The following is a 15,702-nucleotide window of genomic DNA, read 5'->3' as shown; positions in this document are numbered from 1 at the left end:
TCTACATATCTGATTGACGACTAGCCTTAATCGAAAGTTCTCTCTCATGATCAGGAGGGGTAATTAACTATAGGGTCTCGCGCCTATAGGAAACCAGAACTCAGATCATAAAGTCCTCACAAAATGAGGGCGAAATCTCTGGGTAGTGTCTTATCTACAAACCCATCTGCCTTCCCAAAATTTACCTCGAAACTTATTCAGTTAAAACTCCCTCGCCGAATAAAAAGAAAAACGAGCGGAGGCTGGGGCCGAATTTTCAGAGCCCACAAGTATTGAGAGAATATAGAGGATTTACATTTGATATTTATTGATCTTGAGAAAGCATATGATAAAGTTTCAAGAGAAGTGCTTTGGAGAGTTCTAGACAAGAAAGGGGTTAATAATGCTTATATTCAAGTCTTTATTGATATGTATGTAAGAGCTTTTATTTGTGTTCAAACACAAATTTTCCTATTTCAATCGGATTACATTAAGGATTAGCTTTTACCCCATATCTTTTTGCTCTAGTCATGGATGCTCTTACTACACATTTCCAAGAGTATGTACCCTGGTGTATGCTTTTTGCTTATGTTATTCTTTTTCTTGATAAGATTAGAGAGGGAGTTGAAGGTATACTTGAACTATGGACGTCAACGTTAGAGTCTAAAGGTTTTCGTTTGAGTAGATCCATGGTTTAAAATTGCGCAATATGAAGCTCGCCTTGAGGCCCGCCTTTATGTAATTCCAGTAAAAAACGCCTCGATGCTAACGCCAAGAGTTTTTTTATGAGGCTTGCGCCTCAACTTGGTTGAGGCCCGCCTTAAAGCCCGCCTCTCCTCACTAGCATGAGGCTTACGTCTCACACTATATATATTAAAACTTACATAAATCTTGAAGTAAACGTCCGACATTTGACTCTATAGGAGAGTAGGAAGGGGAGAGAGAAGTTCACCATAATGATGATTCAAATGAAGAACCCCATAGTGATTACAATGCTGATGACTTATGAGTTCTTATGTGATATGTCATTGCTATTTATTTTTGGAAATTGGAATTATATGTTAATTAAAAAAATACTGGGATTTGGGAAAGATAGAATTTTGAGTTGAACTATATTTCATGTTGTCTTATTATTGAGATATTTTGATTTCACTTCATATCTTATGTTTTTTATATTTTATATTGTTCACTCATTAGTACATAAAAAAAATTATCATTTTATGTTTACGCAATTTTTTTATTTTGAGGCTTACGCCTCAAAACGTCTTGATGCTTATGCCTCACCTCACGAATGAAAAACGCCTCAATACCCGAATTCGTAATTTTAAACATTGAGTAGAACTAAAATTGAATACATGCAGTATAGTTTTAGTAGTAATAGATTTAGTAGGGGAGTTGTGACTTTGGGCGATTAATTCATTAATAAAAGTACAAGTTTTAGATATCTCAGATTTTTTATTCAAAAATGATGGTGGAATAGAAAGGGATATGTTTAGTAGAATTCATGTTGGATGGTTAAAGTGGACGAATGCATTGAGCTTGTTGTGTGATAGAAAAGTACCTCTCAAACTTAAGGGAAAATTTGATAAGATTGTGGTAAGACCTGCAATGCTTTATGGCGTAAAATTTTAACTATTAAAAGAGAAGCATAAAATTAAGTTGTGATACAGAGATGAAGATGCTTAGGTGGATGATTGGCTTCACTCTTAGAGATAGAGTGTGAAACAATTATATAGGTGAAAAGGTTGGAGTAGCTCTAGTGGCATATAAGATTTAAGAGAGTCATCTTTGATGGTTTGGTCACATAAAATATTGGCCTTCCGAATACTTGGTTAGGAGAGTAGATGTATTAGATTTGGCCTATGTTAAGAAAGATAGATGTAGACCTAAAAAGAAATGACCTTTTTTTATTAGATTTAAATAAGAATTTGACTCTTAACACGATGGTTTGGATAAAAATGATTCATGTAACTGACCCAATATAGTGGGATCAAAGCTTGATGTTGTTGTTGTTGTTGTTGCTGCCTCTCTTTTTTTCAATCAATTAGCTTTATTTATGTCTACTGAGGATGTTTTTATAATTGCTAATTCATCATTGAATTTTTTTCTCACCATATTTTTAATATTGCATATTGATTTATTGTGGATTTTGAGGGAGGAAGGTTCCTGCCCTACAAGGTAGAAAGGCTCTAGATAAGCAGTATGCAATTGGTGTTTTGGCTGGAAGGTTCATTCGGTTTTGGGTTAAAGAACACTAGACATCTTGGGCATGTTTTTATTTGGGGAATGATTGGCCATTCTTTTTATGCTTTGCTTAGTAACCATTATCATTGATGTCATGATGTTGAGTATCAAAATTGATAATCTTTTGATTTTAACACTAATAAAGCTATATACGGAAATGTTTTGCATCTGTGAATACTTTGTTCATATTATACCTCTATGTTTAAGGAAAAAATGTCAAATCTTCTAAGTTATTTTTCTCTGAATTGATTGGATTGTATAAACAGTTGGACTGAAGGGACTTCATTTTTTCACTGTTTTAGCTTTTGTGAAATTTTCTATCCAAGTTATTCTTCTCTGAATAGTTTTGATTCATATAACAAGATGATCTGAAGGGACTTTAAGTTACACATTTTTTTATCTTTTACAACTTCCTGATAAGTACAGCATGTTGGCAGGCAAAACAAGTCGGTGGAGAGGAACAACCTCCGACTAGAAGTGGCCAATTAGATGATTTTGAAGAGAACTTCAAGGAACTGAAGAAATGGGTGGATGTCAAATCTGTAAAGTATTGTATGCTCCTTGTGGTGTGGGAACGTCGAAATCAAAGGCTTGGAACGGCATTGAAGGTAATCGGCCTAGGTTTCACAAAATTTGTGGCATTGATTTTGTTGATCGGGTTCAGTCCTGTATTCCGTGAAATTTTTGTTCTGTTACTGATTAGTCTCCCTTGTTAGATAATAAATTAAGATGTTTTGTAATCTTCTAACTCAACTTCCTCCTATTTCCTCAAATGCTTCTTTTACTAGCTTAATCTTTCGTCGCTGTCATATTTGTTTCTCTTTGGAGCAGCTAATAACTTCACCTACAAGCAATTTAATTCCAAGTTAGTAGAGTAATATAAACTAAAGGATACAAGCTCTCGCTATTACTTGTAACTTTCTTTTTATTAGCTTTATTCCTTCTATTATCATTAGCTTTATGATCACTTTTAACTCTCATTTCACCTTATTATTATGATGATTATTTTCTATATTCCAACCATTTTGTGCCAGCTTTATGAACTCCCCTTTCATCATGTTGAGTGGACTATATTTATAAATTCCTGTCCTCTCTTTTTGCATCTTTATAACTAGTGGCTTAATTATGATTGGTTGTGTCAAAAAATTTTCAATGATGGCTACAATTACATGAGAATAATTATGATTTAATTAAATCTTTCAAGTTGCTTGGAATTTAGTACAGAACTTATATGAGTGACATTTGTAGTATTTGATGATTTGGTGGTTGATACATGGACAAAGTTACATATTTTTAAGTGTGCTTTGTAATTTCATCATTTTTTCTTTTTTTCTTTCACTTACTCAAATCAATGTTAATAAAGGCATGTTGAATGCTCTCTAAGTGAGGTAAGGCCATAATGCCTCACATAGCTTTTAGGCTTGTAGCAATTTTGAGACATGCCTAGGCAAGCACCTTATATTATGACATGTTATATATGGGCTCCGAAAATTAAACCCTAGTCCTCCCCACGTCTTCTTTTATCGATGAGGAGAGTTTTGATCAATTTAGGTTTTGGGGTAAATTTTCAGAAGATAGATTAAATTTTTAAATAAGATAATGCCCAGAGATTTTACCCTCATTTTGTGAGGACTTTATGATATGTGTTTTCATTTCTTATAGGCGCAAGCCCCTATATTTAATTATCCCTCCCGATAACAAGAGAGAACTTTTGATTAAGGCTAGTGCTTGAGTAGATACGTAGTATCCAGCACACAATAGCAACATAATTAAGCACTGAAAATTGAAAATATATCACCACATACTTAAAGTGGATAGTCGGGGAATGATGGTGAACCCGATCAAGATCTCATGATTTCATCATCTCGGTCTATCATGGCCCTTAGTCTGCTTAGTTAGAGGAGGTAGTCAATCCATTCTGATCGAAGTATCCTTGTCGAAAGCCATAAGTTGCTTCGTACAAGGGTAACTTGTAAACTTGGAGTGAATGTTTGTCTATGTGGATAGATTTGAGTCCACCTTAGCTAATAAGGGTCTTTTAGCCCTATCAATTATACCCTATTAATTCATTACTCAAGGATTTAGGGCTATTGGGAAACATATGGGCTCTAACCATGATCGTATTTTAATGGTACAATTTGGCTGCAAAATCGCTAGGTCAGAGGGCCCCGGTCATAACCATTTACCTGTGGCGTCATTTGGCGGCAAAACCACCGGTTAAAAGGTACATGTCACTTCTTTACTGGCAAGAGATTGTTTGAGAGTAAATCCTAGTAATATTCTCGATTAAACATTTGATCTTTGTAAGCTGAAGTGATTTTCAAATTTATCCACCTTGATAAATTGTTGCTGCTGGTGGATTGATTTTCATTTTAAATTCTTATATAGTTTATTTCATCTTAAATATTCTTAATTTTTAGTAATTTTTGAGTTTTGAACTTTTATTAAATAAGAGCCCGTTTATGATTAGTTTGGGGTTTAAGGGCATTTAAAATATTGAGATCTCTCTGGTTGATATTAACTTTCAACACGATCCTCATCAAGTTGACTTTATTGTCACTTAAAATATATTTGTATTTTGCATTAGAATTTGAGTATTTTTAAAGATAAGGTCCCCTTCGGTTGAGACTTTCTGTTAACACGGCTATCATCACAAATTATGTAATTTTGTTTCATTAGTTGAATCTTATCGATTGTTTTTGCTTTCCAACAAAAGATTGTGTTCGGATTCTAATTTTTGGAGTTGTCGTAAAAATATTGGATCAAGAGTATGTATTTAAATATATGAATTTTCTTCGTAAAAGAACTTGAAGGCTTTATATTGAACATATAAAATTAAATAAGTTTGTTAATTTAATGATAATAAGTTCCAAGAGTTTATTTTTTTGGTGATTAATTATCTTTGTAAGAGGCTTTGTAGGCCTAATATGAACGTATAAAATCAAATATTCTAGTCGACACTATGATCATGAATTTGTACGTTAGTTCAAACCATGTCAACTCCGATCCATTCAAACACGAGGATCAGACTACTTAATTTTACTTTTGACCTGCGCAACATTTTTAAATGAGTTTAGGAGCATAACACATTTGTCGGAGTACATGCAGGGCATTTAAATTTTATTTTAAATAATGTGTGTCATTTTGTGTACTTGCATAATTTGTGTGTGCACGCTTTTTGAGGGATATATTTAAAATCCACTTGTTATTTTTTATCCACGCATCATCTACAAACATCAAATATATACATATGTCACGCTCATTGTGGCTCATACGATTAGTGTTTTTTAGCTAATTTTTAGATATTGTATTTATATGGTGTATAAACATGTGAATACTCAAGGAATAAAAAGTATGAGTCTCAAAATTTCATCTTCACACATTTTAAACATGGATTCTCTCCTGGTGGGGCTCACAAATATGCCCTCATCCTTTAGCAATATGATCTTAAGTTTGTGAAGCCTATAAGTGTACCTTCCTTGCCTTTTAACAAAGGGGGTGGGGAGCGCAACTGTACCTTCCTAATCTTTTAGCAAAGGAAACCTAGACTTCGGGGACTCATAAATGATTTAAACTTTATGTTATAAATAGGAGGCAGGTTAAATTTATTTTTCATATTTCATTTTGTAAGGAAAGTATTGTTGAGGAATTTAGGTGTGCACAAGCAAAGTAGAAGGTAAGGGTTAAGATTTTGATTTGTGCTTTTTGGCGAGCAATTACTTCTAATAGTTTACTATAAGCTCTTTCTGCTATATTTTGATTTTTGTTCATTTTTGCTTTCAATGTTTAGAACTCAAGTTTTCGTGCTTTTTTTTTGTTTACTTAAAGAGTTAGGATACATTTCAATTTTTTCATTTAAATTTTATCTAAGTCATTTATTTTATTGTAAATTTTGGCAACACCCTAGCGTCATCCCCGTGTAGGGAGCTGAATTGGTGTATACTAAGCCTTTCCGCCTGTCATGAAAGACAATTATGGTAGGTGTCAGGTGATATGGTGGCTAAAAATCTCATTCCTCATCTATCAAGAAAGGCAGTCATGGGCCTTCAAGTACGTGTTTATAAAACACTATTTCCCTATCTGTCAAGAAAGATGCTTATAGGCACTTAATTTTTTTAATACATTTCATATTTCCTTGCCTGCCAAGAAAGTTTGTCACAGGTATTTATTTTTATGCAGACAAATTTTTCCATATGCTAAGAAAAGCAACTACGAGTACTTATTTTCATGCACATTAGTTTTCCCACTTGCTAAGAAAAGTGGTAATGGTTTCTTATTTTCATACATAAAATTTTTTCGCATGATAAGAAATGCGTTCACTTGTACTTATTTTTATGCATACCAATTTCTGGGCCTGCTACAGATTTTTATTTTCATTCATACAAAATTTCTAGCCTGCTAAGAAAGCGATCAAAGATACTTATTTCATGCATATGAATTTTTCATTTTTCATCCTGCTAAGCAAAGCATCACGGGCACTTATTTTTATGCATACAAATTTTCCTTCTGTTAAGAAAAGATGTCATGGGTGCTTATTTTTATGCATATGAATTTCCCTATCTACTAAGGAAAACGTTGTCGCATGTACTTATTTTTATGCATACCAATTTTTTCACTTGCTAAGAAAACTCGTTATGGGTATTTATTTTGTGCAAACAAATTTCCCTGCAAGCCAAGAAAGACGTTTGCGGATACTTATTTCATGCATAGCAGATCATAAAATAAATTAGTGTTGGGAAAATACCTTAGATGCGTGACGACGGAGGCGGAGAGATCGAGATGACGAGGCGAGGTGACGTGTGAGACCTGTGATGCACAAATATATATTTTTATGATAATTTTTTTTTTTTTTTGAAAAATTAGGGCTAGAGAGAGAAGGAAATAATACGGCCTCTTTTTCTAGTGAGTGAAAGAGAGGATTTGATTAGGATTTTGGTTAGATATTATTAGAAATGATATTTCTTTATTAGATTTAAATGAGAATTTGACTTTTAACCAGACACAATGACGAAAAAGAATTCATGTAGCTAGCCCCACGTAGTGGGACAAAGTCTTGATGTAGTTGTTATTGTTGGTGTCAGAATCTAATGGTGAGGAGGATGATGCTAGAGATAAAATTTCTCACTCAAAATTTAGAGAGAGAAAGAGGAAGTTTTTCTCTAGATAGAGAGAAAAGGAAGAATGAGGCTGAGAGGTGTTTGAGATGGAGATGGGTGTGTTTAGAGATAGTTTATGAAATTTCTCTTTTTAGTGAGAATTTTCTCTCTCGGTCTTGATTAAGAAAGTAGAGAATAATGGGGCTTTTTAGTTAAGATGGATTTTATGTGAATGTATAAGGATTTGAGGGATAGAGAGTGAGAAATTATTTTTTTAGAGTTAGGGTTAGGTTTAGGAAGTAGGAGGAAAAATAGGGTTAGGGTTAGGGTTAGGTTTCTGAAGTAGGAGGAAAAATGTGGGGAAGGAGAAGAAGAGAGGGAGACGAAGAAGAAGAGGAGAAATGAGGTGAAATGGAGTAGGAAGAAAGAAGAAGAAAGAAATCGGAGTTTCAAGGAGAAGAAGAGGAAGAAGAGGAGAAGTTACCTAGGTAGCGGCGGTGGAGTGGCTGATAGTAACAGGTTGGGCACACAAAAGAGGGAACCGAGAGGGAAAGAGGGGTGTTCGGATGGTTTACATACGTCAGAGTGCCGTCAGGATGGAGGGGATGGTCGGTTGTGTTATGAGAGTATGAGGGGTTTAAGTGATGAAAATTTAGGTATTTAAGGTATTTAGGCTAAGGCAATTTTCTTTATTTTTTTAATTCCATTCTCCCTTATTATTATTATTATTATTATTATTATTATTATTATTATTATTATTATTATTATTATTATTATTATTATTATTATTTGTAGTTAATTTTAAATTTACAATTGATATAATTTTTTTTAAATCATGCCTCGACTCAGTCACCGCATCATCATTATCGTCATTATGCCGAGTCGCCTTGTTTCACGTGTACAAATTATAATTTTCACCGATAAACTATCTCAATATATATGAGTGTTGATCCTAGTTGTTTCAGTTGTCTCGAACGCCCTGGTGCTATCCGTTTTGCACACGAAGACCATTTGGATAATTCAGGTTTTTGGTCAACACTTGTTGGGTGAGTTTTGTGCGACGCTACTTTGTTTTGCTTTCAAAACACATCGTGCATATTCAACTCGATCCCGACATTAATATTGAGGCCAATGTTGTGAAGGGAGAACCTTTTATTTGATATATGGGTACTAACACTTCAAATGCTAACAAACTATTTTTTATTTTCTTTTTTGAATGATAACTAGCCTGACATAATGTGGAAAGAGCATCACTAGATGGAGAATAAACATGAACTCTTAGAAAATTTATTGAATTTAGGTTCAAACATCATGTTCTAGAATTATAAATTTTGAGAACTTTGATGATGTGCTCCTGTAGTTTAAGATATAAATACAAATGTGGGCTCCAAAAATTTGGCCCCGACCTCCCCCGCTGCTTTTCTCGGGGGAGTTTTAATGGAATTAAGTTCTAGAATAAATTTTCGAAAGGCAGATGAGGTGTTTAGATAAGACACACCTAGAGATTTCGCCCTCATTTTGCGAGGACTCTATGATATGAGTTCTGGTTCCCTATAGGTGTAAGCCCCTATAGTTAATTACTCCTTATCACGAGAGAGAACTTTCGATTAAGGTTAGTCATGAATAAGATACGTAGAGATACGTGTTATCTGGCATATAGTAGTAGCATGGGTTAAGGGTTTGGAAATTGGAGAGTTTGGAGATGTGATATGTAAAATAAGAAATTTTCACCATTTTGCACTTAAAGTGGATGTTGGGGGAATGGATGATAGACCCGATCAAGAACCCATGGTTTCATAGTCCCAGGCCAATTGGCTTTCCCCACACTCGAGGGTACTTATAAGTGGCCCTGCCTTATCGTAGGCGTTGCACCTGGTTCTCATCCTACCTCGCACAATAAAGGTGTGTATAGGCGTTTTTCCGGTGCACCACGAATGCCGAAATGTGTTTTTTGAATCACCTGCATCGTCGCGAGTATCGCGACGCACTTCCTCCCACCACGCTAATAAAAGCATGTATAGGCGGTCGTTTTGTTGTGTTGCAAGCATCGAAGGTGGGCTCTCGGGGTTTTGAAACTTATACCTTCGCGATGGCGAGTGATGATTATTGCTCAAAAATATTTCTTTTTTTTTTCCTTTTTTTTTTAAATAATGTTTCCCTTTCTTTGACATTTGATATGTAATTAATTGCTCAACGTAACTACATGTATAAACATGAAGTCTCTAGATAAAGAAAAAACAGTTATGTTTGTAATGGCCCTCAAATCAATCCATTATTCCAAATGCCATCAAAATCCGCTTGTTCTACACATGGAGAAAGATGGTTTTCATATGACTGAAAGCTCCCAGTCTCCTCCATGTTCCCTTCTGAGCTCATTATTGTATCCATTGAAGCACTGAAGACTGAGTTTGAGTTTGAGCAAGATATCTTCTCTATTTGTACACCAATTCCCCTCAAGGAAAGAGAATCTCCATTAGAGTTAGATGAAGCTCCCAACATTGCTTCCTTTTCCTTTTGTTGAAAATGGCTGAATAAATTCATTTTCTTGTCCATTTGCCTCCTCCTTAATGTCACTGTTTATTGAATTGTAGGAGAGGAGAATTTGTAAGAGGTAGCAATTGATCACGGTCATCAACCAACAAATCATCCACAAAAGAATTGTTCATCCTTTCTGCAACTTCCTGTTGTCTTGTGCTGATCTTTGTATCCTTCTTATTGTAGACCTTGCAAACAACCCATTCATCCTCTTCGAGCTCTCCCACTGTAGAAAACCAAAGTTTTCTTCATCCCAACAAGGACACCTTTCCCTTGGAATATCTCCTTATCCTTCCCCATTTCTTTCCACTAGCCAGTTGATGTGGATCTATTGGTCCTCATTCCTGTAAGATACTTCTTATCCCTTTTGCAAAAGAAGTACCATTCTTTCTCTCCCATATTGACTTTTCCTGGAAGATCCCATGGCTAGCACTCGTTGAAACTTCTTTCATCAATGGCCATTGACTTAAAACTTTGATCAATGATCTTCTCTAAGAGATGGTGATGGTGCGTTTTAATCTCCATCTGTTGGATGAAATCTTCAGTCATGAATATCAGGCGATAGGATATAGGGGCAGATTCGGGACTGATTGGCAGGTTAGGGATTCTGTGTGGAGTCAGATGTCTTGCGGTTGAGAGGATATGGGTGAAGTTGGATGCAACAACAGTATGAAGAACAACACGGCCATCCCAAATCCTGAACGTACGCACATATTTCTGGATGGGCTTCAGCAGGATTTCGGCAATCCGGTGATCTACAGTGCCTTCTGAACATAGTAGGAGCATGGGCAGATCCACCCATGGCTTAGGGTGGGCATTTGCCCACCCTCAAAAAAATTTTGGGAGTTTTACATACATACCACTTAATACTATTCTATTTACATATTTAACACCTAAAACTTTAATATTACATAAATACCACCCATAGTTCATTTTCATACAAAATATGAGTGGTAGGAAAGAAATATAAGTGGTATATTTGATATTAAAATAATATAGGGTGGTATGGATGTAATATTAAAGTTTTAGGTGTTAGATATGTAAATAAGATGTTATAAAGTGGTATGTATGTAAATTTCCCAAAAAAAAAATGATTTTCCGATTTGGGATTTAAAGGGAGTTTTAAATATTTAGAGGGGAGATTTTGAAATATTTTGGGTATTTTGGGCATTTTGCCCCCCCTAAAAATTTTTTTTTGCCATACTTTTATCAATCCTAAGCATATTTGTCCATCCCTCACAAAAAATTTTTTTTTTGCCCACCCTAAATAAAGAAGCTGGATCCGCCCCTGTAGGAGAGCTCAGAAACCTGGATCTACCTGATCAGGGCTAGATTGTTGCTCATCCCTCAAATCCGTCCTACATCCTACCACAATCTCTGGCACTTTCACCTCCAATTGTCGAAGCTTTGAAAGCCAGTACGAACTCAACCGATCAAGCTACGGAGGTGGCTGATTCGGCATAGTGATCTGGGTAGCTCGGCGTGAACAGACAGAGAGACAAGGATGCAGAGGTTGGGCTTTGCAAATGGGAGAGCAGATGTCGGTCTGATGGATGCAATCGGCTAGGTGGTTGATCTAGAGGAAGAAGATCGACGGGAGAAAGTTGGAACAGAGGATGAGAGGAGATGACAAGCTACAGGTCATGAAGTTGAGCTGTGGGAATTTAACAGGGAAGAGGCGGGTAAACTGGAGAAGCTCGTGACCTTAAGAGATGAGGAAGCTTCATCTCTTATCCTAGTAAGCTTGCTGGAGGCAAACAAGACAGAGCATATGCCTAGATAACCGGAAGCAAGAGCTGTATATGGGGGCAAACTTATCCGTGAAAGCTCTTGAAATGAAGTTGGTCTCTGGTTTTACGGGAAAAGACAGCTTGTTGATTATCCGAGGTTTTCACCGGGATTTGCTACGAGATAATGCGTTAATTGTTTTGATTTAATTTTATATGATTTTTCACCATTTTGTTTAGATTCATGGGCAACAGTAATAATGACTTGCCACAATTAGTATTAGCATTAAATTAGGATTCAGCAATGTGTCAATCAATTTAAAAAATGTCCTCAATTTGCGTGCACTCTCTTGAAATGTGCGATGTTGGTTGGGGCCGTATCGATTTGCATGTACTATCTTATTTAAACAAATTGAGAGTGAATTTAGGATATTGACGGTGTTCCGGATGCAAGGACGAAGTCCATTCATCAATCGGATGTCGTTTGGGTAGCGCTGAATAGCCTTTTTCTTGCAATTCGTGCTTTCATCTCGAAATTCGTGCCACCAATCCTGATGATCCAAATTGAATAAACAAAATATAGTTTTTAGAGGTTGACAATATTTCGGACACAACGACGAAGTCTGTTCATCGATCCGACGTCGTTTGATCAGCGTCATGCTTTAATTTCGGGTGTTAGTCGTCCCTTTTGACCGATCTCATTCGATTCAATTGTGAGGGGCTTCTACCTAGTAGAATTCGACGTCCTGACCGCAACAGCGCCGTCTGTTTGGCAATCAAAGGTGGTTTGACCCTTCAAAGGACATGTGGCGCCAAGTCGCGTATTGCTTTATTCACCAGTTTTGGTCCTTTCTCGTGTGGTTTGAGGTATAGGGGTCTACAAGAAAGCAGTAGGATACAAGCAAAGGTAATAATTTAGGCTATTTAAAAAAAAAAAAAATTGTCCCGGTGTGGAGGTCAACAATAAAGTCAAACTGTATGATTCTCAATTCAAAATTGAACGAACTTGGAGGGTGCCTTCTGTCAACACTTCGCTCGGATAGTTATGACTAGTTCTTGTGGTTGGCAATGCAATTACTCATGTCAACAACATCGGCGACTTGCCAGTGCTTCTTGGCTATATGCAACCCGCTTACATTTTCAATGAAGATTTTATTTTGTTTCATAATTAAAAAAATTGGAACTTTGCAACTCGTACAAAATTGATACTCCCTGCTTTTCCAGATATTATAAATTTCCCCAATCTATTCCGACCTGTTTCTTAAACAAATGGTTTGATATTTTTGTACAACATTCATTCCTAATCTGATTGTTTACCCATTTTTGCTGCTGTTCTTGGCTTGGGTTTATAATGCCTCCGCTATTATATTTTATAAAGCTATTCATTTGCATAGATAGTTAAATTTTCTGCTGGGCTTATACTGAATCAATCTCACATACTTATATTAGTTATCCATTTTTTTTATCTTGACGTATTATTTATTTACCTATTAATATGTAAATGAATAAAGTTACAAACGGTATGCTTCAAATTATTTATTTCTCATGAAAGCGTTGTTCATTATGGCAGGTCCTTTGCGATTTGATTCAGGATGAATCTGAACCACCAAAGAAAAAATTCTATGATCTAAAGATTGATCTGCTCGAGGAAATTGGGTGGGCTCATTTAGTGTTCTATGAGAAGCAGTGGATCCATGTGCGTTTCCCTTCATCTCGGTTCGTCTTCTGATTCATTATTTCACTTGTTTCTACTTTCTATTTGATTTGGACATGATTTCATATTGTTCCAGAACATTCTGGAGGTTTCTAAACTGATTTTGCTTTCCGATTGGAATTTGTTCTTGTTGGAGCTTATTTTCTTGTGCTTCTGTGGGAGAACCCTTTTGTAGTTTCTGCAGAGATATATACATTTTGATAAAAACAACTAGAAATATTACATTATATCTGGTCTTATTTTGATATTTTGATGGGGATGGTTGATGAATGATTTGCTTAATACGTCTTGTATAATAATATCAACAATAATAAAATCATGCCTTTATTTGACTACCTGGGGTTGATTGATTACATGAATTATTTATCTATATTGTGTCACAAGTATGATTGAAATTCTCATTTAAATCTTATAAACAAAGTTCATTTCTAGTACTTTTTAACCAATTTTGTTTTTAGGCCTATGTCTATATTTCTTAACACGGCTAAATTTAATGTCTGCTCTCCAAATTGGGTTATTGAAAGGTTGATGTTTTATAAGGCTAAGGTTTCGTTTGGGACGGCTTTTTTATTGCTTTTTAAAATAAAATTTTAGTATAAAAATTTTAATTTTTTACTAAAACTCTTTAAAAATCAATAAAAAAGTAAAGATTAATTTGGAATTAATTTATGTTATCAATTAATGGATGAGGGACTCTTCTAAGAAAATTATAAGAGAGATTTTATTTTTTGGGGGGGCGAAATTTTGGGGCACAACCCTTTTTATTAATAACCAAAAGAGAATACAAATCTAATGAAAACAAAAAGAAAGAAAAAGAAACAATTACAAGGTCAAAAAAGGAAAAACCAACAAATACTTTATCATTCAATTCAAGAGAATGAATGATAAAAGAGAAAGCTACAATCAAATAACTGTCTGCTAAAAAACAGATTAAAAACTATGAAATTTCCTCAGAAGTAGATTCACTATCACTTGTCGAAGCCCATATGCAGAAGAACACAAAATTTTATGGAAAAAACTTTGAGATGACCAATGAAGAGCCCTCAATCAAGCAGCAAACCACCCGTTATAATCAAGCAAGCAGCCCGCGATAGAAGCATTCAAGTGTCTTCAAAAAAGAAGCCATACCCCAGCAAAATCCAGATCATCATAGCCTCCAGCAAACGCCCAGATCACCCAATCCTCGCAAAAACAATAGGAAAAGAAAATTAAGATATAATTTTAGGAAAAATTTTTTGAAGATCCTCATAATTTCTCATTTTTAAACTTTCAATTTGATGGCTTTTCTCATAGTAAAACTCAGTGTCAGAGGCGAGACCCATTGGTTAGAGAAACGCCTCTTATTTATTTCCATCCAAATATGATAAACACCAGCAGAAATAGCTAAGTAACAGAATTTTTTTTTCTATATTAGAAAAACCTTGATAAAAGTCAATATGCTCCATCAGCTTGGACAGAGTCGGCCTCAAGTAGAAAGAATTCAAAAAAGAAAAAAAAAACTTTTAATCACCATAAAGGAGTAGTCACATTCAAAGAATAAGTGACTATGACACTTTTGAGCATTATTACAAAAATTGCAAATTAAAGAAGTGATAATATTCCTTTTAAATAAGATATATGCAGATTTAAGCTTACCCAGAATAGTCATCCAGATGAAAATGAAGAACCGAATAGGGTTCTTCTTATACCAAATGTATTTGTGTCAAGAAACCTCAGGCAAATAACTATAGAAGTTATCTAAAAAATTATCATTAGTCGGTTTTGATAAGCCATCCCAATCGAAAGACAGTTGCTTACCAATTTCAATGTTAAGAATCTCCTCTAGGACAATTCTAGGGAGATCATTAGAAAGCTTCCAATTCTGATGCTGAATAAATTTTTTTACCGGCACATAAGAGTCACACTCAGGATTTACAAAATTTAGCAATAGCCTTGTCCTTACACCAGGGATCCCAAAAGAAAGAGAGACTACTATTATTGTCAATATGCAGAGAAATATTGTTCTTGACTTTACAAGCCACAGCACAAATAAGTTTCCAGAAATTAGAAGAGTGATGATTAATTTGGTGGAGTTAATTTAATGTCGGTAACGTTTATAGACTTTTGATGGTAGGCCATCATTGAAAACATAATCTTCTATATAATTGTTCAAATAAGGTGAAGTTATACTTAATTCGTACTTGAGGATTCTTTATTTAATTCAAGATAGTTCTACTGAAAAGGATTTGATAGGTCCAATGTGCTATATATATATATGGGGTCAATTTTGTCTAGAATGAATCAAGATTGAAAATTTTGTTGGGGTTTCATAGGGATCAAGAGGAATTTTAGAATTTCGCTTGGAATAGCATTTAATTGTTTTTCACAATTTTGACTGGAACAAGCTCAAATAAATTTAGATTTATTG

The 15,702-nt window shown here is 35.0% G+C and overlaps 1 protein-coding gene across 3 annotated transcripts in view; it reads left to right on the top strand.

Moving 5' to 3' along the window:
* The window catches only part of LOC110099325 (tripeptidyl-peptidase 2), a 156,118-nt gene extending 142,535 nt beyond the window's left edge, over positions 1 to 13,583 (top strand). For all 3 annotated transcript variants that reach the window (XM_028694701.1, XM_028694702.1, XM_028694703.1), the window contains 2 exons: positions 2,661 to 2,831; positions 13,152 to 13,583. In XM_028694701.1, coding sequence (XP_028550534.1) covers positions 2,661 to 2,831; positions 13,152 to 13,310 — 330 coding nt within the window. In that variant the 3' untranslated portion in view covers positions 13,311 to 13,583. The remainder of the gene's footprint in view (positions 1 to 2,660; positions 2,832 to 13,151) is intronic.
* The last annotated feature ends 2,119 nt before the right edge of the window (positions 13,584 to 15,702 follow it).

Source organism: Dendrobium catenatum, unplaced genomic scaffold (genome assembly GCF_001605985.2).
Source record: "Dendrobium catenatum unplaced genomic scaffold, ASM160598v2 fragScaff_scaffold_542, whole genome shotgun sequence".
In the NCBI taxonomy this organism is placed as follows: domain Eukaryota; kingdom Viridiplantae; phylum Streptophyta; class Magnoliopsida; order Asparagales; family Orchidaceae; genus Dendrobium; species Dendrobium catenatum.
The sequence above is the reverse complement of the archived record's forward strand: the minus strand, read 5'-3'. Positions and strand labels throughout refer to the sequence as shown.